General features: G+C 48.8%; 1 protein-coding gene across 3 annotated transcripts in view; it reads right to left on the bottom strand.

The window, feature by feature from the left end:
* Positions 1 to 796: 796 nt before the first annotated feature.
* The window catches only part of SYN2 (synapsin II), a 408,886-nt gene continuing 383,503 nt past the window's right edge, over positions 797 to 26,179 (bottom strand). Inside the window, exons 11-13 of one of the 3 annotated variants that reach the window (XM_075005593.1) lie at positions 15,164 to 15,224; positions 10,709 to 10,952; positions 797 to 1,678 (exon numbers count right to left, since the gene is read on the bottom strand). In XM_075005593.1, the coding sequence (XP_074861694.1) occupies positions 1,543 to 1,678; positions 10,709 to 10,952; positions 15,164 to 15,224 (441 nt within the window). In that variant the 3' untranslated portion in view covers positions 797 to 1,542. Of the gene's footprint in view, positions 1,679 to 10,708; positions 10,953 to 15,163; positions 15,225 to 23,960; positions 24,445 to 24,809; positions 24,866 to 26,179 lie in introns of those variants that run through there. The other 2 variants (XM_075005591.1, XM_075005592.1) reach the window with 2 other exon arrangements.

Below are 26,179 nucleotides of genomic sequence, written 5' to 3'. Positions count from 1 at the left end.
CACATTTTGCCCAGAGTAATGAAACTACCATTCTAGTGATACATTATTCTCCCAAGTCACAAGTAAGCAAGAAGCTGGAAAGGATCTGGAGTTACTTTACTTTATATAAAGCCCTATACCTTGTGTTAGCACTATAATACTAGAATTGTAACCTCAATTCCCTAAATAGGTGCATGGTGGGCCAAGGCCTTCCTTAATACAACTGGAGTAAGTGGGTTGGTATATTTCAATCTGTCTGAATCTTTTTTACTGAGCCTAATTTTATGTGAATGTGAAAAAATAGGAGGGTGAGACTCTGGAAGCAAGTACCTTTTCTGGAGGAAAATGAAAACCAGTGTTAACATGACATCAGGACAAACAAAGGAGAGGAAATAAAAATGTGCTCTGGCAGGAAACCCCCCTTATGCATAACTTTTCTTTAGAGAGGAGCACATTGTTAACATGGACTAGTGCTCATTGAGACATGATTTACTCTGGTTCAGACTGACTTGAACATTTAGAATGCTGCTGTCATCCCAATACGCGGGGCCACTTCTATTGCAGCAAGACAGAGAAATAGTTTCAGAGTGCACAATCTCTTAGAAAAGCTAAACTCCATTCCTGTGAGCTGTGATTTTTACCATATTGTTTCTCTCAGTTCACAGTTAACTGATCACTTGGTATGTTGTTTTCTGATGGCAATGACATAGGTGGCCAAATATTTTACAAATGTAGATGGAGGACCGAAGTCAAAACATGGCACAGCTAACTGCACAAATCAGTCTTCTTCAAAGCTTCTCTTTACCAAGCACAGGGCTTTGCATTTATTAGCAGGTGTACATGAAACAATTGGTAATGCTATTAGGTCATGCATGTTACGTTACACCTCAGAAATCACTATTAAATTAACAGTTAGAAATAAATCTTCAGTAGACATATAAGGATACAATAGTACATACACATACTGTATTCATGACATCACTGTTTCAGTCTAGTGATACCTCAGCAAATTTACCAGAACACGACAGGTTGGTTGATGGAAAGAGTGTCAAAGAGGAAGAAAACTCCTTTAATGTCTCACAACAGTAAAGTGGCTTGACAGGTGAATTGCCTCCTGAATAGTCTGAGGGATGAACAAGTCAGGTTAAGACTATATGTGGCAGTACAAAACATTCACACATTAACATGACCATGCAATGCAAAGCACTGGAGATGGGTAAAGCAAGGGGAAACTCATAACTCAAAGGTGTATTACAACAATTCCATGAAGAAGAATCCTGTAGGATAATACAGTGCAGTTATAATAAGGCCACAATGTTCCAATTGACAAGGACCATAAAATTAAGCATTTTGTACTACCACTAATATAGCTTTTCCTCTAATATTATATAGACTTTTATACAGTGTACCTGAATTGTCTCATCATAGACATTTTTAAAATTTAACATATTGCTTGAAACAGTAATGGAGGATGGGTCACTGGGCTATAATTACTAAATAGTATTCATGGTAGGTTCTAGACTATATGCCATATGCAACTGCATGAAACTGATCGTCAAAAGGCTAATCAGAAAAAAGGCTAGCAAAGGACTTCCTCAAATTTCGGATGGTTTCAGCTTTTGCTTCATCCTCGTTCACAGATGATCGAAAGAAGGATGATTCTGTAAAACTGAAGGCATTTGTCAAAGACTGTGATTTGCTGCAAGACAAAAGCAAAATGGTTGGTATGTTCATGTTGTCCTTCTACATGTACACACAATATGTCCATGCAAATTGCCGTGTAAAAAGGATCTAAGGGATGTAAAACATCTTAATGTTCAAAGAAAGATGGACAACTTTATAATCAAGTACAGCATATAGAACTGGTGAATCCAGCACATTCTATTTCTAGTTTGAGTAGCCTATGTCACCTATATTTAATAGAACAGGTTGCTTAATAATTAAACACCTTATATTATTGCATTAATTGAAAGGGTACTAAATTGCCCTTTAAAACAGAAATGACAGGAATATTGAGCCTGCTTCTCTTCTCTGTTTCACATTTTCCCCCTACTAGTAACTCCATTCATTTCAGTAGATTACAGTGAAGGGATTCTCAAATGTCATTGCATCATAACCACCTTCTGGCAACAAAATTACAACTTAGAGAAAGGGTAGACTGAAGCCTGAGCTTGACTGAGCCTCATTGCTTGGGGAATGGGACAGCACCCCAGGCAGAAGGCTTGTAAACTAAAGCTCATCACTCAAGACTGAAGCCCACAGGCAATGGGGTTTAGGATTCCCATTTGGCCCCGGGAAGTCTAAATCAGCCCTGGTGACCCCATTAAAACAAGGTGGCAACCACTTTGGGGTCTTGAGTCATAGCTGAAGAACTGCTGTTGTAGTGCCTAAAATGGGAGGAAAGAACAACTGGGCCTACTAAGTCAAATCCCAAACCAGGGAAACTTGAATTCAAGAGGAATATCAGTAAAGTACAATTATGCTCCCTAAGGCTGCAAAATTTTTATGCAAGGAGAAGGGGCATGCCACTAAATTTGAAATAGAGTCGTATAATTATGTCTTCTGATTATTTATTGGACGTTTAATCCTTAAGTCTGAGTTAATTAAACTTTGTTATTCTGTGAATATACTTTTTTTTAACCTAGCACTGACAGATTTTGTGTATTTACTGCAAACAATTACCTGCACTACAATAGAACCTCAGAATTACACACATCAGGGCCATGTCTCTACGTGTCCCGGGTCATCAGCTCTGCTGCCAGCAGAGCTATGCCAAGCAGGTTTCTGCAAATTGCAAATAGCTTCCAATTTGCATACTGATGCAGCTAATTAGCATAGCCATGCGAGATTTTGATCTCAGAAGAGGGCGCAGGAAATAGGCCATGTACATGAGCCTCTGCTGGCTAAACCCCCTTCTGTCACCAGTCCTTTATGCCTGCAAAAATATTGTATGCTGATCTGTATTCTTAACATTAATTATAGTACAAATCTCTGTAAGAGAGTAAATAAAGTATACCTTAGTATACATGAAGGAGAAAATCTGAAATTTGAAACTATCCAATTCATAGAGCTAATGGAATAACTTGTTAAAGGGGTGGGTTAAATTTGAAGCAAACATTTGCTTACTTGCAAAATATTAAACATTGTCGAGGAATGAGTACAGCAGAAAGGGATCTAGGGGTTATAGTGGACCACAAGCTAAACATGAATCAACAGTGTGATGCAGTTGCAAAAAAAGCAAACATGATTCTGGGATGCATTAACATGTGTATTGTGAACAAGACAGGAGAAGTCATTCTTCTGCTCTACTCTGCGCTGGTTAGGCCTCAGTTGGAGTATTGTGTCCAGTTCTGGGCACCGCATTTCAAAAAAGATGTGGACAAATTGGAAAGGGTCCCGAAAAGAGCAACAAGAATGATCAAAGGTCTAGAGAACATGACCTATGAAGAAAGGCTGAAAGAATTGGGCTTGTTTAGTTTGGAAAAAAGAAGACTGAGGGGGGACATGATAGCGGTTTTCAGGTATCTAAAAGGGTGTCATAAGGAGGAGGGAGAAAACTTGTTCTTCTTGGCCTCTGAAGATAGAACAAGAAGCAATGGGCTTAAACTGCAGCAAGGGAGGTTTAGGTTGGACATTAGGAAAAAGTTCCTAACTGTCAGGGTGGTCAAACACGGCAATAAATTGCCTAGGGAGGTTGTGGAATTGACATCTCTGGAGATATTTAAGAACAGGTTAGATAGATGTCTCTCAGGGATGGTCTAGACAGTACAGCCGTGTCTACACGTGCACGCTACTTTGAAGTAGCGGCACTAACTTCGAAATAGCGCCCGTCACGGCTACACGTGTTGGGCGCTATTTCGATGTTAACATCGCCGTTAGGCGGCGAGACATCAAAGCTGCTAACCCCATGGGGGAAGGGAATAGCACCCTACTTCGAAGTTGAACATCGAAGTAGGGCACGTGTAGCTGATCCGCATCCTGCAACATCGAAATAGCGGGGTCCGCCATGGCAGCCATCAGCTGAGGGGTTGAGAGACGCTCTCTCTCCAGCCCCTGTGGGGCTCTATGGTCACCGTGTGCAGCAGCCCTTAGCCCAGGGCTTCTGGCTGCTGCTGCGGCAGCTGGGGATCCATGCTGCATGCACAGGGTCTGCAACCAGTTGTCGGCTCTGTGGATCTTGTGTTGTTTAGTGCAACTGTGTCTGGGAGGGGCCCTTTAAGGGAGCGGCTTGCTGTTGAGTCCGCCCTGTGACCCTGTCTGCAGCTGTTCCTGGCACCCTTATTTCGATGTGTGCTACTTTGGCGTGTAGACATTCCCTCGCAGGGCCTATTTCGATGTGGTGCTGTGCAACGTCGATGTTGAATGTCGACGTTGCCAGCCCTGGAGGACGTGTAGACGTTATTCATCGAAATAGCCTATTTCGATGTCGCTACATTGAAATAAGCTACTTCGATGTGGGCTTCACGTGTAGACGTAGCCTACTTGTCCTGCTGTGAAGGCAGGGGGCTGGACTCGACCTCTCAAGTTCCCTTCTAGTCCTGGTATTCTATGATTAAATTTGTAAGCCTTTCAGAAAGCATCCATTGCTTAATTAGTAAAGATAATTACCTTTTTGGGAATGAAATGAACTCTGTCAAATCTTTATCTTACCAGATCACAAACAGAGGCAGGAGCCTGAGATTTGGCTGTGATACAGCAGCAACACACTTCTCGAGCTCATATTTGCTTATTTGCTGTGGCTTGAAATTCATCCCCCTTTACACCAAGCAGCGCTATATGCATTTCAGGCTATTAATATATGCTAGTTGGAATAATGGATTAATGATATAAACTTTTGAGTTTGCACTAATGGAAGAGGAAGGGAAAGTAGCAATTGATTAGTAATACAAAATAAATGGCCTAATTAAATATTTATTCACATATTAACAACCTGCAAGCACAGTAGGCAATAGTTTGAGGGAGATTACAAGGCACGTTCATGCAAATATATACAGTACAGTTAATTCCAAAGGCATGGCACTTTATTTATGTACTGAAATCTCGTTTGGGGTAAACTTGCTTCTTTGTGAAAGCTGCATAAATGAATTTTACCTTTGATGGTATAATGCCATGTACATCTCTCGTTTGCAAATGCTTGCCAACTAAAACTAATTGCTTTTGAAAAGATCTATTTGATGTGAGAAAATTGGCTGTATCTCAGCCAGGAAAAATACAAATCTATTTTAATGTAAACTGGGAGCAAAGGTAAAAATAAATGGGGATGGTTAGAAAATCCTATATTATACCACAATTGTTTTAAAATGTCAGAAAAATCTTAAATTTCACACTGTTTCTGTGTTCATCCTGCTGGGATATGGGAAATTGTCATTCACACTCTCCTGTGTACACTTAAAGAGTGGATTTACCTACCCCAGGACTTACGATCATAAAACAAAAACAGTGACAGCCAACAGCCTATGGACTGAGAAACAAGTTTCTCTCAGCAACAGCCGCATGACCCTTTTTTGGGTCTCGCTTGCTCCCACTGACCTTCATATACTCAACAGGTACAACCCATTGAGCAGTTAAGAACAGCCATGCTGGGGCAGCCCAAAAGGTCCATCTAGCCCAGTACCCTGTCATCAGACAGTGGCCCATGCCCCAGAGCAAGTGAATAGAACAGGTAATAATAAAGTGATCCCCCTCCAAACGTCCATTTCCAGCCTCTGCCAAACACAGGGTAGGGACACCATTCCTACCCATCCTGGCTAACAGCCATTGATGGACCTAACCTCCACAACTGTTTATACCAGAAGTGGCTGTTGGAAGAGCTTTTCCAACAAAACTTCTGTTGACGGATCATGTCGACATGTAAAAGCAGGTCGATATTTTGATCTGCTCTGTCAACAAAAGGGCCCCCAGAGTTCAGCTATTTTGTCAACAGTTTCTGGAGACAAAATGCATTGGTTGTGGCTACACTGGCAGTCTCTTTGAAAAAATGAAAAGTCAAATGCTTTCATCCTGTTTCATTCCAAAGATCGTCTTTCAAAAGAGTGCACTGCACACACAAAAAGCAGAGCCAGCCTGCGAGCTGCTTTTTCAAAATATGGGTCAGGACTTTCAAAAGGGGCACCCACATGCAGTCTTTCAAAAGAGCTGAGTGGAGAACAGCACAGATGGGGGCGGGGGTCTCCTGGCTGACAAGTCATTCCAGGGCTTGCAGCCAGCTGCTCCCTTAAAGGGCCCCTCCCAAATTCCCAAGCCCTGCAGTTGCTCAGGCTCAAAGAGGTTTCACAAGCCCCACAGAGCCTGTGCACGGACCACACAGTGCTTGACAGCCTGTCCCTTATGGATCCTCAGAAGCAGCTCCTTCTGCTGGAGGTGGACATACTCCACACCTCGTTGGCCACCTGTCCATGGTGGTCACTGCCGCCCTCCAATCCCTTCTGTGGTCGACCCCCCCCAATACCGGGGGGGAGGGGCCTGGAGATGCTCAACCCAGGATGATGCTGCTGTCCCCCCCACCCCCGAGTGCCCCGGCGCCTCGGGAGCCAACGAAGCAGCTGCGACTCATGGGAGTGGCTGGTGCTGGGGGATTGGGATGAGGCTCAATGGCTGCAGAACATCAGAATGGGCAAGCAGACTTTCCAGTAGCTCTGCCCCTGGCTCGCCCCCAGGTTTGCTCACCCTCCTTCTTGAAAAATGGGTAGCAACTGACACCTAGAAGCCAGCCACCCTGGACAACTACCGGTCTGTGGGTCACCAACCTGGAGTGGGCAAGGCCACCGTCGGGGCTGTCGTCATGGAGGTTAGGCATGCTTGGCTCGTGCACTCACCACAGGAAGTGTGCAGTTGTACCCCAGAAAGGGGGAACTGTGGCAGAAGGGGGCAGGGGCACAGGGCCTTGGGGGAAGGGGTGACAGGAACACCCCTCTGAAGCCCTCACGACACTGCACACCTTTCTTCCCATGCAGGTCATGCGCACCATTGATGTGATGCTGCTGCACAGAATCATCCGCATGGAGGATGAGGATGCAGCTGGCATGGGCTTCGCGTGCTCAGATTTCCAAACTGCTTTGGTACCTTGGCCCAACAGGGGGATCACTTTTGTAGGTGGATGCTCTGTCGAAAGATGATCTTTTGAATGAGACAGAATGGAATCGTTCTAATTTTCACTTTTTGAAAGAGATCTCTAGTGTAGACATCCCCATCCGTGCCCCAGAACACAGTGTAGGAACATACATCAATAGAAAAGGCTACCACTTGGTAGTGCTTCAGGTGCTTTTGGACACCAAGGGCCACCGTATGGACATTTATGTGGGCTGGGTGGGATGGACACATGATGCCTGTGTGTGCTGTAATTCTGGGCTCTGCCGCTGCATGGAGGCCGGGACATCTGTCTCCAGTAAGGACATCAGGGTCAGTGATATGACCATGCCACTAGGTGGTGGATGCCACCTACCCACCCTGCCAACTCCCAGGGGGCATTTATTTCAACTGGGTCTGATGGAGCAGACCTCTGGGTGCCTGAAGGACTGACTGCAGTTCCTCCTAATGGGCCTGGAAGTGGGGCTACAGAATGTTCCCCAAGTGGTGGGTGCCTGTTGTCTTTCACAACATTGTGGAGGGCAAGGGTGAGGTGTTCTCCCCATGGTGGGTTTAATAGTATAGTCCCAGCTTTGAACAACCGGTCCCCGCCTGAAGCCAACAGACTCAACGGGACACAGCCCACATTTGGGCTGCTCTTTGGGAGATCTTTGCCCGTGAGCCTCAGTGATCCTCACCTACAGTCAACCCATGCGGGCTTCCGCATGCATGCAATGCTGTCCATCCCCCGCACCATGACCACACCACATACCCACATCCACCTCCCCGACTGGTCCTTCTACCAGCATTACGGCACAATGTGTTGTTTGCAAAATAATGATTTATGTCTCAATAAAAAGCTGTTTGAGTTACAATTGTACAAATATTTTGTATAAAACAACAGGGGGATAACTATATACAAGGTTGACCTAAGTTGGTGGGGTTGGCGGATAAGGGGAAGGGGGGAGCCTGAAGCCATACAGGAGAGTGGGGAACCGAAACTTGGATTGGGGGGCAACATCAGTGGTAGTGGGGAGGCTTCAGCTTCAGCTGGTATGGGGGCACTGCAGGACCTTAACCGGGAAGAGGGAATATTTGGGGTGGGTTGGAGGCCATTTGAGCAGGAAAGGAGAGTGGGGGAATATGATAGCTGGGTAACGGGGACCTTAACCAGGACAGAGGAGGGTGCCCTACTCCAGGGTGGTGGGTGGATGGCACAAGCCATGTTGGCTCTGTCTAACCCACCCACCTGTGATACAGGGTCCACGGTGGGGCTATGAAGGGGCAGGCAGCACAGGGAGGTCGGGCCTGGGAGCAGGTCTGGCGGCATTGGGCTGTGCAGAGGTTGTCGGGGGGCAGGGAAGAGGGTGCCTGCTCTGGTGGATGAGCAGTGGGAGGTCCCTGGTGGGGGCAGGTGTGGCAGGAAGGGGCAGGATTTGTCTGAGGAGCCCAGTGTGCTCCCTCAGGACCTCAGTGACATCCCTGAGGTGCCCCACCAGCTCGGCCCAGGCCTCCCTCTGCCAGGTGTACTGTCCATGGTGCTGCTGAGCCACGTCCACAAGCCATGTTCCCCCTCCTCTTCCTCTTGGCTGTGGAACATCATGGTATCAGGGGGTCTCCTGGCCCTCCTCCAGCACATCTGCAAAGGTGGATGGGAAGACAGTCAGTCCATAGTTGGTGGCTGAAGAGTCCCCACCCCTTCTGTAGGCACCAGTGAAACCCCCCAGCAACAGGCATCACAGGTGTATGAAATCTTTGGTAGGGGTTCCCAGGCACTCCTTCATTATCCAACAACACACCCAGCTCCCCACACATGTGGCTTGTGATGCTGCCTCAGGGGGCCCTGTTTGGTGTCCAGCATGGGTGCACGGGTCGTGGGGGGTGGCCTGCTGGTGGCTAGGATGTCACTGACCAATGCACTCTGATGTGTGCCCCATCAGGTACTTACAGGCGGGAGCCCTCCGCAGGATCCGCTAATGCCAGCTGGCCATTGCCCGGCTGGAGGAGCATGACAGGATGTCACTAATGAGGTCCTCCCTCATAACTAGAGCCCTCGGCGGCTGGATGTGGCCCAGGCTCCGTTGGGCAGCTGTGTGCTCCAGACTCCTCCTTTTCAGCGAGGCGTAGCTTGTTAGATTGCAGTATCCAGGAGGGTTGCTGGGTCAGGGGGAGCTTTTTCTGGGCCCCAGGAGGCAGTGCAGCTCCCTATAATAGGCACAGGTCACAGGACCTGCACCTAATCACCTGGCAGCATCCCTGGCCTTGGCATATCCCTGCCGTAGCTCTTTTACTTTGCTACACACCTGGTTGGGGGTGTGAGCAGGATGGTTCTGGTGGCCAGTTGTTTCAAGAGGCAGGCAAATGCAGCCACCTTTCAACATTTGTCACCCATTTCCTTCAGTACCTCCGCTTCCTTTTAGAGCCCAAGTAGGTCCCTTAGCTTGGGCTTCATCCAGGAGGGTGCCCTTTTCTTAGGTGGCTGGACAGAGTCCTGAGAACCTTGAGATGGTGGGCGGGAGGCACTTCTCTGGAGGCTGGCTGCTGTCCATTGTTATTTATTTGTTTGTTTTTGGCCTGTGTATTGGGCGCGTGGCTGGAGGTTGTTCTTGAGCTGCTGCAAACTCAGCTTCTTCCTGCAAAGGGCTTTCTGGGACTGTGGGGCTTTAACGACGCCCAGATGCACACACCATAGAGTCCAACAGCAGCAGGGCAGGGTGTCTCCACTGTCCTACATGTCCACAGCCATGGAGGACTCCTCTTTTGAAAGAGCAGAACATGGAACCTCCACACGTTCTCTTTCAAGAGTATTTTGAAAGGGGCCTTCTTCCTAATATGGGAATTCCTCTGATTTACTTTTGAAAGAGTGTGTTATGTGTGCAGAGGGTCCATGCCTCTTTCAAACAAGTGCGAATGTTTTCAATTTTCAATGCTAGTGTAGATGTAGTTATTTCGTGTGCAGATGCTCTGTGAGTTTTGTTGACAAAACCACAGTTGTGGACCTCTGTGTTATACAACTGTTGGTCTGTACTGGAAATGCTGTATCTCCAGATCTGAAGAAGTGGGTCTGCACCACAAAAGCTCATTGCCTAATAAATTATTCTGTTAGTCTTTAAAGCACTACATGACTGCTGATTTGTTTTGTTAGAATACAGAGTAACACGGCTACCTTGCTGTTGCTGTACCGTATGTTCACTCTTGAAAGAAACAGCATTGCAAAGAAACCTATCTCCTTAATTACTGCATCAGTTTAGTATGTTAATTTGGATTATTTTTTAGACAAGCCTTTTGAAACTGAAATCTTTTGTAGTCCAAGTGATTGCAAGGTTAAAAGTTTAAACAGATAAGACTTCCTTTTTTCTGGGCAGCTTTACTCACAGTACATGCAAATCAGGAGTGGATATGAAAAAATGGAGGACAAAAAAGCAATGAGCCTGATGCCTTTTCAAATCAACCCTGTCTCAAGCAGATAATGTGCAGGCATTAAATTCTATTTTTACAGCATTTGGGACCTGGGCATGACTCTCTGAATTGACTGCTTTTTACTCACAGAAGCACATGTTCTGCTTTGCTACTATATATTAGACAGGCAAGCAAGCTACTGTGATGGAAACAAAATAGAACCATATGGCAGAGGAGGAGGGAGAGAAAGAAATAAGTATCTTACTTAAGCTGTGGATAAGACTGAGGCTTCTGCTGTGGAGCAGGTTGTGGCTCTGGCTCCACTTCCACTGATAACCTGGTGCTGGAAGTACCTTGAGCCTGGGCACGTGGTTGCTGAGTTGTAGGGCCAGGTGGACGCTGTGGCTGTGAAGTTGAGGGCTTTGCTGACTGCCCCGTGGGAAACATGCGCTGGGGTTGCAATGGATCCTGGCTTTGTGATTGCGTTCCTTGGGGTTGTACTGGGCCCCCTAAGTTCAGTACAAGAAAAACTTCATAATGTTACAGTATCAAAGAGCGTATATTAGATTTTAAATCCAACACTAAAATAATTCTGGAATCTGTCGAATTCTCCATTGAGACAATATTCTGCTAACATGGACTACCAATTTTGTACAGTCAGTATTATTTACCACAACTGGTACATTAACACATCTCTTATAGCACCTTTCCATGCAGGCCTTAAAATTACTATAAGATCCAAAAAGCCCAACTCATCCCAGGGATAAATTTGGCCTAGTCCAGTAAGAGAAATAGACACTAAAGCAGTTCAGCTGATGCATCTATTGTTTTTTTCTATGATGTTACCACAGTACAGTTGACGAGCCAAAGTTTTAAAATTATCATCATAGTTGCTTATATTATTCCATTTACAGTTATCGTTACAGCAGTAAAACGAACTTTGAAATGACAGTGATTGGAGACTTCTGAGCTGGGTCTACACTTGCCCCCACCTTCGAAGAGAGCATGGTAAGCAGGGTGATGGGCTATTACTAATGAAGTGCTGTGGTGAATATGCAGAACTTCATCAGGCTAATTCTCCCTCGCAGCAATGTGAAAGCAGCAAACTTCAAAGTGCTGGCTTGTGCGCAGCTGCAGGCACTTCGAAGTGCCTGTGCTTCTTTGAAGTGCCTTGACTCTCCAAAATTTTGAGGAGAGAAGACACTTTGAAGCAGCGTGCTACACGGCATGCTGACACTTTGAAGTTTGACACTTGGAAGTTGCTGCGGGGGAGAATTAGCCTAATGAAGTGCTGCATATTCACAGCAGCCTCATTAGTAAACTCCCATCACCCTGATTACCATGCCTTGTTCGAAGTGGGGGAGCAAGTGTAGACAAGCCCCTGGTTATTTACTAGATTTCATAGGTAAATATCTACAAACAGAATACAGAGAAGTCAGTCAGATTTTTTTTTTAACTGACTAGACTGTGAGCTGGCCAATAGAACAGCATTATATTAAATATGGGAATAGCACATGAGGTGGAAACCTAAATTGTGAAATCCATGACAGAACTGATCAGCAGGCTTTTGAAAAGGTGCTGTATCATCAGACTGTTGGTTTTGAGGCTTCCTGACTGCAAATGCACTGGGTCAGATCTGTCAGCAGGCACTGCACTTTATGGAGTGTCAGATGTCTACATGTGGTTTTCACTGGGAGGCTTTTGATGAATTAGCAGTTACAACAGAATCTTTATCCTCACATGTCACCCAGCTTATGTAGCCCATCTGATTAAAGGGAGGCAGGGACAGAGGCACAGCTCTGGGAGATTTGATTAAAGAATCTTTTGGTCAGGATCTGTGCAGAATGGCCAATGAACGTTAGACAAGCCTATTGATCTGGCTGTTTGGAAAATCTCAGAATTTTAATCCTCTTGTGAAGAGATTTAATGTCTGTGTAAGATCTCTCATCCCCTTTTTAGCCTCAGAAAAGAAAACGTCTATATCTGGAAGTCAATGTACCAGCACAATATTCATTAGGCTTGCTTTTTACATGATTGTCATGGCTAGTTTTCTACCTACAGTATGATTGTGTGCATGGAAGAAAAGAACATATCCGTGCTTCAAAAAGTTTGCCACAACTAGGTGCATCCAATATTTTGTGGTTGAGAAAGGTAAGGAACATTGACTTAATGCTAGGGAATGGGACTTCGTGTTTTAAATTTTATGACCTTTTTTTTTAAAGGAAACCTCACAAGTGGGAACAGTCTTGCAACATCTTAACAATTGTCAGTTACGCATTAGCCTCCCTTCACTCAGTACTGGAATACAAAGATTCTTCCCCCACCCACCCCACTTACACACAGTGGCTTGAATGCCAGAAACTTTACACTGCAGACAGATGTAACTTTCTTTTATTGCACGTTAAGCTGTACAAGATATTTCACATAAAAGATATACTGCAGTCACACTTCCAGCATTTGCTCACTTTCTTGCATCTGGGTTATACAAAAAAGGCAATAGTCATGAAAGAGATTTTTATCCGATAAAGAAAGAAAATCTGAACATTAATCCTACACTGTAAAATATCTATTCCCTGTTACTCACAAACTTGCACCTAAGCATGCTTGCATGCAGAGACATTTTAACTTGCTGCTTGTCTGCGATAGGAAGCAATAGGTATGTGACCCTCTAACTCATTTATAATTAACAAGCTGAAATCCTACATGACCTGCAAATTTCTCTTTGCACTCTTCACATAGAACTCACAAATGTCACATGAAAAGTGCTTGTGATTACTCACACTGCTGCATGCAAAGCAACACCCACTGCTTGAAATAAAAATCATTCAGCAGATTCACTTCTTCACCCCAGGGCAGTATGAGTTAGTCTCCTCTATGATAGCTGGAGGTAAGAACTTGTGAACCTGATCCTAAGTGTATTTTCTCTGTTCTCAACAAAAATAACTAGTTCCATCACCAAAAAGGTCACTGATCCAGAAAAAACAGCTCATTAAAGGAAAATGTCATGTGATTTACTAACCTGCAGTAAAAAGCATTTGCTATTAATATTTAAATAGCTTAATAATGCATATATAAATTCCCATCTGACAGCCTGCTTTTACAATGAATAACGCTCATAACATTGAGGTCTGGGGTCTTTCTTTTTGTTTCTGTTTTGGTTCTTGGTGTGATTTTTTTTTTGCAGTGCTTATAGGGAAAATGAAAAGTAAAACCATCTTGTTTGTATTAAGCTAGTTACAACTATTAGCCTTTGTATAGAGTTAAAATGGCAAAATACAGCCCTGGGCCTTGCTTACAACTCAGTTTTACAGAATGGTATAATAGTGCAATTTGTGTTCCTGGGCTAGATATCTCCTAACAGTTCAAGGAGCTGCCTGGATATTGCTCACGATATTGACAAGTAAACTCCTTATGTGAAAATCAAAAGCAATTATGGCTATAGAAAGTCTGACAAAAGTCAAACATCTCCGTTCATTTTGCATTTGGAGTTAAGTGTAAAGATAAGACCCTGTTATGTGGTTAATCCAGGGACAGAATTTTTTAATGCATGCATATCTTGATGTTTGAGAGAAAATAGTAGCACTGAGATGAAGTAAATTACTTATCTAGTTTTTTTTTTTTTTGTTACAGTTAATGGGCCAGATGGGCCAGATCCTTAGCTGGTGTAAATCAACCCAACTTTACTGAAGTCAGTGGAACTATGCAGAATGATACCAGCTGGGGTCTCAAAATTTAGCAAACAAGACATTTCAGGGGGATCAATACTCCTGAAGACACTTCCCCACCAAATATCAAATTAGCTTTAAAGAATTTCTGGGAAACATTTGTTGTAAGTGTTTGTAGAAACCAAGAATGGCTAATTCTGAACTACAACAGAAGAAACTACTTAACTGAACTGAGACACATTTAAAAACTCACATTTGTCACTCAGATATTGCACATAAGTGGCCCATTTACATAGCTTTGCAGCTAATAATTCAATGCAAAAATGCTTAAAAATATGAACCCCAGTTTGTAAAATACAAGATATTTAAGTGTTCCTGGGAAGAAGTCTTTTGTTTTATGGAATCACCGAAGCACTACAGTTCTACACCCTACCTATAAATAAAACTAATATTTAACAAACTTTATAAAATATTTTAGAAATGCCTCAATCAATGAATATAATAAATTATGTTTTAGAATATTTATCTGAATCACCTATTGACACTAGTCATGCACCAAAAAACAAAAACAAACAAAAAAACGAATATCACACACACATACACACCTCTCTCTCTCTCTCTCTCTCTCTCTCAGAGTTAAGTAAAAGTATTTAAATCTGAACCTTGGTTGTTGTTTACCCCACAATATATAACACAAAAATACTGTCTAATCATCCATAATATATAGTCACATTGGACTCTATAGAGGCACAATTCTTTGTACACTGTTGACAACAACCCTGAAATCACAAGTTATACAGAAAAAACATGGGTAAGCATTACAAGCACAGACATGAACAGGTAAACAACCAGACAGTATAGTTGACACTGCATAGAAAAAACACAGTCCAGGTCAGCACTGAAACAATGCAAAAACTGCACATAAACTGGTATGTTTGCTTTTAAGGTTGGTTTTTGGCTTTAACCCTTGCTTTTACTGTCAATTATTTAAGTAGCCTGGACTTGTTTTGGTCCTACTGCAACGCCATTACAGTCGAGAATATACTGTAAACAACCTTGAGGTGGTGGTCGCTGAGGTGGGATTTTGTTTGGCTCTGGTTCCTTAAGTGATCCACTCTGGAAGATAAAAAAAAAAAAAAAAGAAAAGTGAAAACAGAGCAGTACAGTAACAATGAGTCTACCTATATTTCCATTGAAAGCGCTCCATTATATTGGGGTTTAAAACATGCCCTTAAGTTTTCTCCTGGTAAAATGAAGTCTAGTTTAGCTATTGTTTGTTGTGATACATAAATCTTGTCCTACAGGACCTCAGCTTTGGTGTAATCAAAAAAATAAAAATAAAAACCTCTCCTCTTCCAGAATGAGGTTACCACCATGTTATGGACAGAAGAGTCTCCTTATTTCCAAAGTCTGAAAACCTCACCAAAGCTTCCTGGGAAGCCTTCTCCCGTTAATTCCTACTACCTTGAGCAACCTTTAATCACATCATTAGCATCACTTTTTCAATTTAGATGTTAAAACTCTTCTTCGCGCCTCGTTTCTCTCCCTGCATTTTTGAGCTCATGATTTCTTTGACTTAATTCCTGCACAGAGCGGGCTCTTTCCAGCTCCACAGAAATTAATGCACACAGGATCATGCCCAGTGGGGTAAATATTGCTCTCCGTTACACCTGTGTATTCAGTGAGACGCTAAGGGGACTTCACCGTTACCTGAATGTAAGTTAGGAAAGAACTTCATCTTTTTCAGTTACAACTCCATTACGCTCCCCTGCAATTTAGAAACAAACACAGTGGAATTTTTCTGATGCTGGAGTATGAAAGTGTCATTCAGTGGGGTCAACAGCCACTATGGGCCCTGGGGAAAGGCAGGAGGGCGGGACTGGCTCTGTGCACCAGAAAGGGCAAGGCCAAGTGTGGAAGGGGTGGGATCTAAGGCAGCCAGCACTTAGTGCTGCGTTCTGAGCGGCGCTGGCCCCCTGTCCCAGATCCATGTGGTGCTGCTCTCGGTCCCTTTAAAACACCAGGCCCTAGTGCAGCTGCCCCTTGTCTCCCTCCCCTCCCCCTTTGGCGGGCCGGGCGACCCCGACTTTAATTTGAGCTGTTTAAGTGAAAAGAAGGAGACAAGTAAAATTATAATGGAAACAATTCCTTCTAGTGGGCGATAGCTGACTTTTCAAAATAGGATACGTATTTGGCTGTATTACTTTCAACATACACTTGTCCAGAGGAAGAGATGAGCCTGAACAAAGGTTTTGAAGCAGAACACCTTGTGGGAGCACTAGGCTTGGACTCATTGCTAATATTTTTCCAAATGTAATCTGTTAAATCTCTGGATAAATTGCTATGCTTTATTTTTTTCTAAGAATGATCAAGAAATTAAATTGTAATTGCAAAGACGAGGAGAACCCCCTGCCCCCAGAACCTATTAATATACAGTTCTTGCACAACCTACTGCTCTTCAGAGAGATTTGTGTTTGATCTTAAAGCTGAAGAAATACATATTGCCACCAATGATAGGAATTCCCACATTCAGCAGTTCATGGAAACTTAGAAATTATACTTTTTGTGCCGTAAGACATCGGTATTCTATCGTATACAGCTGTGCAAAATTACTTTATGTCGGCTTTAGGTGCATAAATATAAGGGAATATGACAGCTCAGACAGTCTAATTGTTCAGTATTACAAACTACAAAATGAGAAGAAAGGGCAGTTAAAAATCAATGCATATGTGAATGGCCCAAAAATCTGCTTGTCACAGCAAGAACTGATCCAATAATACAGTTTTTTGTAACCAGGATGGGAAGGAGAGGAGAATGCCCCAAGCAGAAACCAAGGCCACTGAACTTACAAAGCACACCTGCATCAGGTTTCACATTCTGAACTCTACATAAAAGTCCAGTCTCTGCCCTATGACAACTGTGATGAGCCAAGAGTGAGTAGGCATTTGCAGTGTTCAGAGCATTGGATCTTACAGGTGCAAGCCAGTCTTCCCTGTGCTCACTAGGAAATCTGCACAGGAGACTGGAAATACCGGAGGGTTCACCTTGAGGAGCTTCCTCCATATTGCTCTAGTGCAATGTCTTCTGTGTGCCTTCAGGACAGATGGGTGCTCCGTCTTGAGCGGGGACAGTGCAGCTGCATCCATACTTGCCAGTACATTCGGAAAATCCAGCCCGCTTTGGAAAGAGCACGTGGAGAGTCCACATGCAAAATGCGCTCGGTCAATCCGAAATTGAAATCACGGGGTGCTGTTTTCAAAAGCGCTCCTCCGACCCTTAACAGGAAGAGCGCTCCCTTTTAAAAGAGTCTTTCAAAAGGAAACATATGTAGAAGCCCTAGGGCTGCTCTTTTGAAAGAGCAGTCCTCCATGGCACCGGCCAGCTGGCGTGCAGAGATGCCCTGGCCAATGGCAGTGAGGATCTATGATAGCTGAATCCAACCGCCTTTAAAGCTGCATGGACCCAGAAACCCTGTGTCAGGAAGCTGTGCAGATGCTAGATGCAGCAAACCCATGAGCTCCCGCAACATCCCTCTGTGCAGCCCCAGAGCAGCAACTGGCATAGATGGCCAGCAGCCAGCCACCCCAGGAGTCCCAGGGACCCCCTCAGAGCCCTCACAGGACTCTGGGCAGCCCTCGAATAAGAGGGTGCTTTTGTGGACCAAACCTGACCTGAGAGACCAGCTCGGGCTCTGGAAAGAGGAGGTCCTAAAGGAGATGGGGGTGATGTGACAGAATGTGGCTGCATTTGCTGCCTGGCCAAAGGGCTGTTCACCTGAGGCCACCCTGGCTGCACCTCTGAGCAAGTACACAGCAAGGTGAAGGAGCTGCAGCAGGGATATGCTGGGGCTCGCAACTCCACTAGCCGCTTGGGGCTGGCCCCACAACCTGCCCCATCATCCCGGACACACCAGCAGATGAGCCACACCCAAGGATAAGGAGGAGCCCAGACCCACAGAATGCCTCACGCATCCAGAGCCAGAGGCCACCACTGAAGTCTTCAGTGATGAAGAGCGACCTTGTGACTGAGATCCCATCCTGATCGTTGAGCTGGGCGATGGGCAGCCGGGAATCACTGGACCTTGGGAACGGACCCCCCGGTAAGTACCCTGCAGGGAACACACCCTGGCCCATGGGGCCAGGGTGCCACGGTCACCAGCAGGCCACCCACATGCCCAGCAAACCCGGGCCAGACACAACACAGGTGGCCAAGGCTCCTAGCACACCATAACAGCCGCTGGTAACATCTAACACCCAGTCCTCTACACAGCACCATGAGCTGCACATGTGGGGGAAGTGGGGCCAGATCGCAGCCAGGGACCACCTCACATGGGGGTACCCCTGTGGCAAGTGCAATACCCAGTGGCTGCCTGCCACTGGATGGGGGCTGGTGCCTGCGGGGGGGGAGGGCACGGACCCAGGATGTAACATGGGACTGACTGTGTCCTCCTCTCCATCCCTGAAGCCATGCCACAGGAGGGCCAGGAGAGCCCTGATTCATCCGTGGTCCCAGCAGCCCATCAGAGTAGGGGGACTGCTTACCACCCACAGCCACATCATGAAGGGCACAGAGCAGGAGAGCACAACGGTGGGCTGGTGAGTATGATGCTACCCATTGCCAGCCAGTGCTGGTGGAGCAGCACCTCCGCATGGACAGTGGACACCATGCGTGGCGGAGGGCTACATGGGATGACCTGCTGGGCCACCTGCGGGAGATGACCACAGTCCTGTGAGAGCACTCAGGGCTTTGGGTCCACCTGCTCCCCCTGCCTGCCCCCCCGCACTGAGCCCACCCCACTTCTGCCACCCCTTGCCAAGTCCGGCCCCGCCCTACCTCCCTGTGCTGCCTGCCCCTTCCCAGCCCTGCCAAGGACCCCGAAGCAGGGGTGGGAGGGGATCCTGGGGCCGACGGGGGTCATGGCCATCCGTGGCTGCCCTAGAGTAGCATCCCCCTCCCCTCTCCATGTTGAGATTTCCCCTGCCCGTCCCAGGTTGAGGACCCATGTCCCCCCAGTTTTGCTGTCTCCTCCTTGCCCAGCCTCCCCCTTGCACATAGTTTGTACCCGCTCCCTGCTGTAGCTAGTTTTATGGCGATATTGTTAGACAACATGAAGTTGATAGTGGAAGTTAAAGTTTTATTTTTGCACCACCCGTGTCCCATGCTCTCGTTGGGGAGGGTGGGGGGAGTAGGTGGGGGGATGCAGGGTGTGTGTGATGGGGGGGGGCTGCCTGGGGAGCTGTGGGTGGGGGTGTCACTGTGGCCTGTGCACGAAGGCCTGTCAGAGGGCCTCCCTAATGCAGATCCCGTTCTGGTGGGCCTGGCAGCTTGGGGCAGGGGCCAGCTGTTTAAAGCTGGGGCCAGACTCAGCCACCCCTCATGGGGAGAATGCCTTGCTCTTACCCTCCACAATGTTGTGGAGGATGCAGCAGGTGCCCACCATCTGCAGGATGTTCTGGAGGTCAACCTCGAGCCACGCAAGGAGGCACTACCACTGACCCTTAAGGCACCTGAAGGCCTGCTCCACCACATGGCGGGCCTGGTACAGGCATGTATTGAACAGCTCCTGGGTGGGGTGGGGATGGCTGGTATAGGGCCGCATTAAACAGGGCTGGAGGGGGTAGGCAGCATCCACCACCATGCACAGGGGCATGGTGATGTCCCTGCCCAAGTGCTTCCATGATGGGATGTATGTTCGGCCTCCATTCAGCAGCAGAGGCCAGAATTCTGGAATACCTGGGCATCATGTCTCCAGGCTGCCCAGTCCACATAAATGTCCCAGAAGCGTCCTGACAAGTCCACCAGTGTGTGGAGAACCACAGAGTGGTAGCTCTTCCCATTTATGTAGGTGCTAGTGCCATGTTCCAAGACGCTGATGGGAATGTGCATCCTGTCCAAGGCACCAAAGCAATTTGGGAAGCCAAGAAGTGCAAATCCCACAACTCTTGCATTCACGTCCCCCAGGAGGACCAGCCTGTGCAGCAGAATGGCATTGATGGCACGCACAACCTGCATAGGCAGGAGGGCATGAGGTCTCGTAAGGGCATGATGAGATATGCCTGGCCCCTCTCCTGGCCTCCTCACCAGGCCCCCTCCCTTGAATCCCTCCCCTGGCCCCCAGCCACCCAGGGTTCCCCTTGCCGGGGGGGCCCCTTTTCCCCTCCCTGTGGTTGGTGTGTGCCCTGAGCATGCCTTACCTCCATGGTCACAGCCCCAGTGGTGGCCTTGCTGACCCTGAATTGGTGCCCCACTGACTGGGCAACCATCCGGGGTGGCCAGTTTCCAGATGGTGATGGCTACTTGTTTTTTGAGAGAGAGGGTGGACTGCATGCAGGTGTCCCGATGTCTCAAGACAGGGGTGAGCCAGTGGCAGAGCTCTTCAAAGGTCTGCCTGCTCATGTGGCAGTTTTGTACCCACCTGGCATCGTCCCAGTCCCCCATCACCAGCCGCTCCAACCAGTCCATGCTGCTGGAGTGGCACCAGAGGTGGTAGGGTGCTCAGTGGGGGCACTGGCGGGATCCAGGCTTGAGGGGCTGCAGAGCCCCTGGGAGGATGGATGGCGGTTGTGAGCACCATAGCCAGCTGGCTGAGCATGGTGTCGAGTATGTCCAGCTCAAGGATGAGGAGCTGCTGCTGGACATCCATGGAGAGTTGCTTCCAGGCACCTTCAGGCTCTGCAGGGCTTTTGATGGCACTGGAGGTCTTAGCACATGCAGGCTGGGGGTACTTGGGAGGGGCTCTTTAAGGGAGTGGCTGGCTTCGGGGCCCAGAAGGACTTGCCCACCATGTGATGCCCTCCACAGTGTTTCTTGGCCAGTTCTTTCAAAAGGGCACCTGTAGCTGTGTGGATGCTCTCTTTCCAATGAGCAGGATGGCCTTTCGCAGGGGCAGATAGCAACTTGGATACGCTGTTTCTGTGTAGATGAACACTTTCGAAAGCCGATTTTTTGAATGGTGCTTTTGAGAGCGCGCTGTAGTGTGATGTAGCCTGCATGTTTTCTGTAGTGTCTGGTGGGGAATGTTACCTGCCTCCTCCCCCATGCAAAACTCCAAACGGCTGGTGCAGTTCCCATGGAACCAGGATGGTGTGCAGCCACAGAGACCACTGCTGCTCACCCTGTGCCCTCGAGGCAGGGAATCTCTGAAGTGTACATCTCCTCCCCTCTGTGGAGCTCTGAGGTGGAAGGGGAATATATGGGCTGGGCCTCCAGTGGCAGGTTCTGGAGGACTAAATGCGAAGTCATGGAATTCCTGTTAGAGAGCTGAGACCCAACCCAATTGCTCTGATATTTGACGTGCCTGTGCACATTTGCCTTCTTTTAGTGAGGGAGGAGTAGGTGTGTGTGAGGGGAAGGAAGGGCACTGTCTGGTCTGTGCAAACACTGGCAGAAGAAAACTGGAAGAGGGATGGATTTATTTTTAATCTAAATTAGGGAGTTGTGCTTGAGAGAACAATCCAGTCTCTTTTCACTGACAGGCACTAAGAGTTGGAGCTGGTGATTTAACATGTAGAACTAGCTACACCTTCCAGAGGTGGAAAATGTACCCTAACCGTTACTTGAGCAAAAGTACAGCTGCTTTGTGATTGTACTTAAGTATCCAGAAATGAAAGCAGCTACACTTTTACTCAAGTAACGTATTGGCTGCTTTTCCAGCTCTGATGAATTCAAAACAGAGTACAGGCAAATCCTTAGTCACTTCCATACCGGGAGGCTAACACAGGCCTGTAATTTTTCAAATGCTGTTGGGAGTCTTTGGTTTAATCAAAGATCAACTCCCTTGCCACAATACAGTTCTGCAGTCCACCTCCTCATCTGTGAGGAAATGTCTTTATCTCAAATGAAGAATTTACCCTTCACTCAGGTATCCCTAAAGCATACCTTACCTGTGAAGTTCTGAGGCATCAGAGCCCCTGCATACTCTCGCACTGGTGTTATAATTGCTTCACTCTCCACACTGACTGCAGCTGTCCTGGTACTACCACCCCCACATCCTTTCTCTACCAAATATCACCCGGTGCTTCCAGGAACCTCACCCACTCTGTGGGCCAATCACCTGGCTAAATTATGTCTGCCAACTAACCAACATCTCTAGGCTGCCCCAAAAGATTTAATTCATACTATAGTCCTAACCTGAGAAATTTTACTCTGGAGCTACATCCTCCTACACACAAAAACAGCCCCAATCGGAATACTCGGCCTGCACAGCACAGGTCTGCAGAGCTGACAACCACTCACAGACCCTGTGCATGCAGCATGGACCCCCAGCAGCAGCAGCAGCAGCAGCAGCAGCAGCAGCAGCAGCAGACAGAAGCCCACACGGTCGCCCCTGGAGCAGTGGCTGCCCTGCTCGCTGCCATAGAGGAGGCCACCTGGCATCTCCTGTCCTCCTCGGGGGATGAAGAAGCTGCCCCAGACCATGTAGCCCTCCTGGCCTCCCACTGTTGGACATGCCACCGGCTATGGAGGTACCCCACCAGCACAGAGTGCTGGGAGTGGCTGGTGCTTGGGGAGTGGGACGATGACCGCTGGCTCTGGAATTTCCAGATGAGCCAGCAGATGTTCCTTGAGTTCTGCCAATGGCTCACCCGTCCTGTGGCACCAGGACACCCCCATGCGATGTGCCCTCACCGTCGAGAAACGGGTCAGCTTCGCTGTCTGGAAGCTGTCCACTCCAGACAGCTACCGATCCTTAGGACAGCAGTTCAGTATGGGCAAGGCCACCACTGGGGCTGTTGTCATGGAGGTAAGGGAACCCCGGGGGTAGGGGGACCCCTGGAGAAGGGCCAGGCACATGCTGCACACCCCTCATGTATTCCCATGTCTTCCCCCTGCAGGTGGTCTGCATGCTGAACGCTCTGCTGCTCCACAGGCTTGCGAGGCTCGGGGACCTGGATGCGGCCATCGTGGGGTTTGCCGGCATGGTGTTCCCTAACTGTTTCGGGGCACTGGATGGGACTTACATCCCTATCTGTGCCCGGGAGTACTGTGGAGGATGCTTCGTGAACAGGAAGGGCTACAACTCGGTGGTCCTCCAGGCCATGTTGGACAGCCGGGGCTGCTTCCTGGACATATATGTTGTCTGGCCTGGCAGCACCCACAATGCCAGGGTTTTTAGGAACTTGTGCCTGTGTCGCCAGCTGGAGGCGGGGACCTACATCCCCCAGTGGGAGATCCCTCTGCCTCGTGGCGGATGCGGCCTACTCACTCCAGCCCTAGTTTATGCACCCCTACACAGGCCACCTCAGTGCCAGCCAGGAGCAGTTCAACATCCACCTGAACCATGCATGCCAGGTTGTCAAGAGGACTTTCGGCTGCATCAAAGGCCGCTGGAGGTGCCTCCTCACCCGCCTGGACACGGGGCTCCCCAACATCCCCCAGGTCGTGGGTGCGTGCTGCGCACTCCACAACCTGGTGGAGAGCAAGGGGGAGGCATTTGTGCAGGGGTGGGCTGTGGAGGCTGGCATGGCCTACCCCCAGCCACCTGCCACCCCGAGCTGCCAGGCCGACCACGAGGGAATCCGGGTCTGGGAGGCCCTGTGGGCCCATTTCAACCAGGCTGCGGGGTGAATGACAGCAGGGCCAGCTTGGTGAGCCACACCCCCACCCGTCACCACCCACAACACACTACACTGCCCCCATGCCCATACCACTGCACACCAAAAACACACAACACACGTGTTTTGTTTTAAATAGAGTGAACATTCTTGAAAACCAACGATGAACTTTAACATGAATGGGGGAACTATGTACACTGGGGGGGACAGCTACTAAAGGGGGTGTGGAACAAAGCAACTATGTACAATAATGGGGGGAGAATATGTACACAGGGAGGTCCTGGGTGGCCCAGTCCTTGGCCCCCTTCCCCCCTACTCTCCAGTGTCAGGCCCCGTAGAGGCTGGGCGGGGGCCGGGAGGATCGGCAGGTATGGCTGGGCTGGCTCCTGAGCCCGTGATCCCACTCCTCGGCAGGCTCCAGGGCAGGTGGAGGGTGGCTGGGAGGGAAGGCCGCCGGAGCGCCGGGGGGTGCCATCTGCTCGGCGATGTGCTCGAAGGTCCTCGTGAAGGACCCACCCAAGCCTCCTGGTGCCAGGCCAGCGCTTTCTCCTGCAAGTGGAGCCGGCACTCCTCCACTTGCAGGCGGTGCTCTTACACCTGATGCTGGAGGGTGGAGAGGAGCTGGGGGTCAGTGGCTGCCTGCGGCTGGCTCCAGTAGTGGCAGGCTCATCCTGGGGCCAGTCCCTGCTCCGCCACCTGGCTGCCATGGTGTGACGTCCCCGCTGGGCTGTCCAGCACAATGGATGCGGCGCCCATGCTGTTGTGGCCCTCAGATGGTGCGGCTGCGGAACAGAGCGGGGAAGAGCGAAGACAGCTGTTAGTCTGAGCCCTGACCCGTGGTCCAAGCCCCCCACCCCTCCGCTGCTGGGTCCCTATGCCCTGTTCCCCAGGATGATGATGGGTGTGGTGTCCCCCCCATGGGTGACTCCTTTCGGGGGGTTCTGCTCCCCCCTATCCCCAGGGATGGGGCATGGTGCTGTCCCGGGGGGGCAGGTGCTGACAGGCTCTAAGGGATGTGCCACTGCTGTCCTGGGGCCGTGCTCTGGAGGGACCATGGTGGGCCGTGGTCAGCTGGGGGTGTGGAGGGCCCTGGTCATGTCCCTTGCCCCTGCCCCTTAACCCGGGGGCATGCACGTGGGTTACATACCTGACGGTCCGCTCCCATGGTCGGGGGATACCTGTCGGGTGGACGCCCTGCTGGAGCTGCAGGAAGGGAGATCGATCAGGAGCCCCCTGTCACTGGAGCCCTCCTCCTCCTCCTCCGCTGTCCCAGGGGTGGGCTCCTCTGGGGGACCCTGGGGTGCAGGGCTGGCCTCCGGGCTGGCCTCCGGCTCCGGGGCCTGCTGGGGCTCATTGGCCGAGGTATCATGCGTGGCTGGGGGGAGGAGGTGTACCAGGGGCTCTGGATCTCCCTGTAAAAGGGGCAAGTGGCAGGGGTGGTCCCAGACTGGCTGGCTGTGTCCTGGGCCCGGGCGTAACCCTGCCGCAGCTCCTTGACCTTACTCCTGACGTGGTCAGGAGTGCGGACAGGGTGACCCTGGGCAGCTAGGCCCTTGGCCAGCCGGGCAAATGCATATGCATTCCGCTGCTTGCTCCCCATTACCTGGAGCACCTCCTCCTCGCCCCAAAGCCCCAGCATGTCCCAGATCTTGGTGCCTGACCAGGAGGGTCCCCGCTGCCTCCTCCTCCCCTCGCTGGACAGCTGGGAGCCCTGGATCCCCTGGAGGGGGTGTCCTGGGGGCGCTCGGGGGCTGGCTGGCTGCCATGGGAGCTGGGTGGGGGATCGGGGCATCTGGAGGGCGTGCAGGCTGTGCATGTGTCTGTACTGCTGCCTGCACGCTCTCAGCTTCCTGCCACAGGAAATCAGAGGGTGTGGAGCTTTAAGGGGCTGCTGCACATGGCGACCATAGAGCTCAGGGGCTGGAGAGAGCATCTCTCAACCCCTCAGCTGATGGCCGCCATGGAGGACCCCACTATTTCAATGTATTGAGATGCGGATTGTCTACACATGTCCTACTTCGACGTTGGACGTCGAAGTAGGGCACTATTCCCATCTTCTGATGGGGATAGCGATTTCAACGTCTCGCTGTCTTACGTCGATTTCAACATGTAGATGCGCTGGGTGCCAGTCTGAGGTTGGGCCGGCTATTTTGAAATAGCTGGTTAGCGTAGACGCGGCTTAGGTGTTTTTTCAGAGAACTGCAGTAATCCGGTCCCTTTCAGGAGCCTGCTTCTCTCTCCCACAGAACCTTTGATATTAAAAACAGGCTGGGAATCCAAAAATCTTCCAACTCCATACGTTGTTGCTTTCTTGAGCCACAGCTTGTAATAAAATCTAGGCTTTTCTGAAAAAGGCAGTGGCTGGCAAATCAACAACAGCCTATTACTTCTCACATTCCCATGGTGGTAGGGTGCTAATGCAACTGCAAAACCTCTAGCTCTGGTGGAAAATTGAATTCCTGTGAGTAGAAACCCACAGGGACTAGACCTGTCTCGAAGATCTCTCCTTCCTTCTAA

This window comes from Carettochelys insculpta, chromosome 11, assembly GCF_033958435.1.
Source record: "Carettochelys insculpta isolate YL-2023 chromosome 11, ASM3395843v1, whole genome shotgun sequence".
NCBI lineage: Eukaryota > Metazoa > Chordata > Testudines > Carettochelyidae > Carettochelys > Carettochelys insculpta.
Note: the sequence above shows the minus strand (reverse complement) of the source record. Positions and strands in the feature narration are given on the sequence as shown.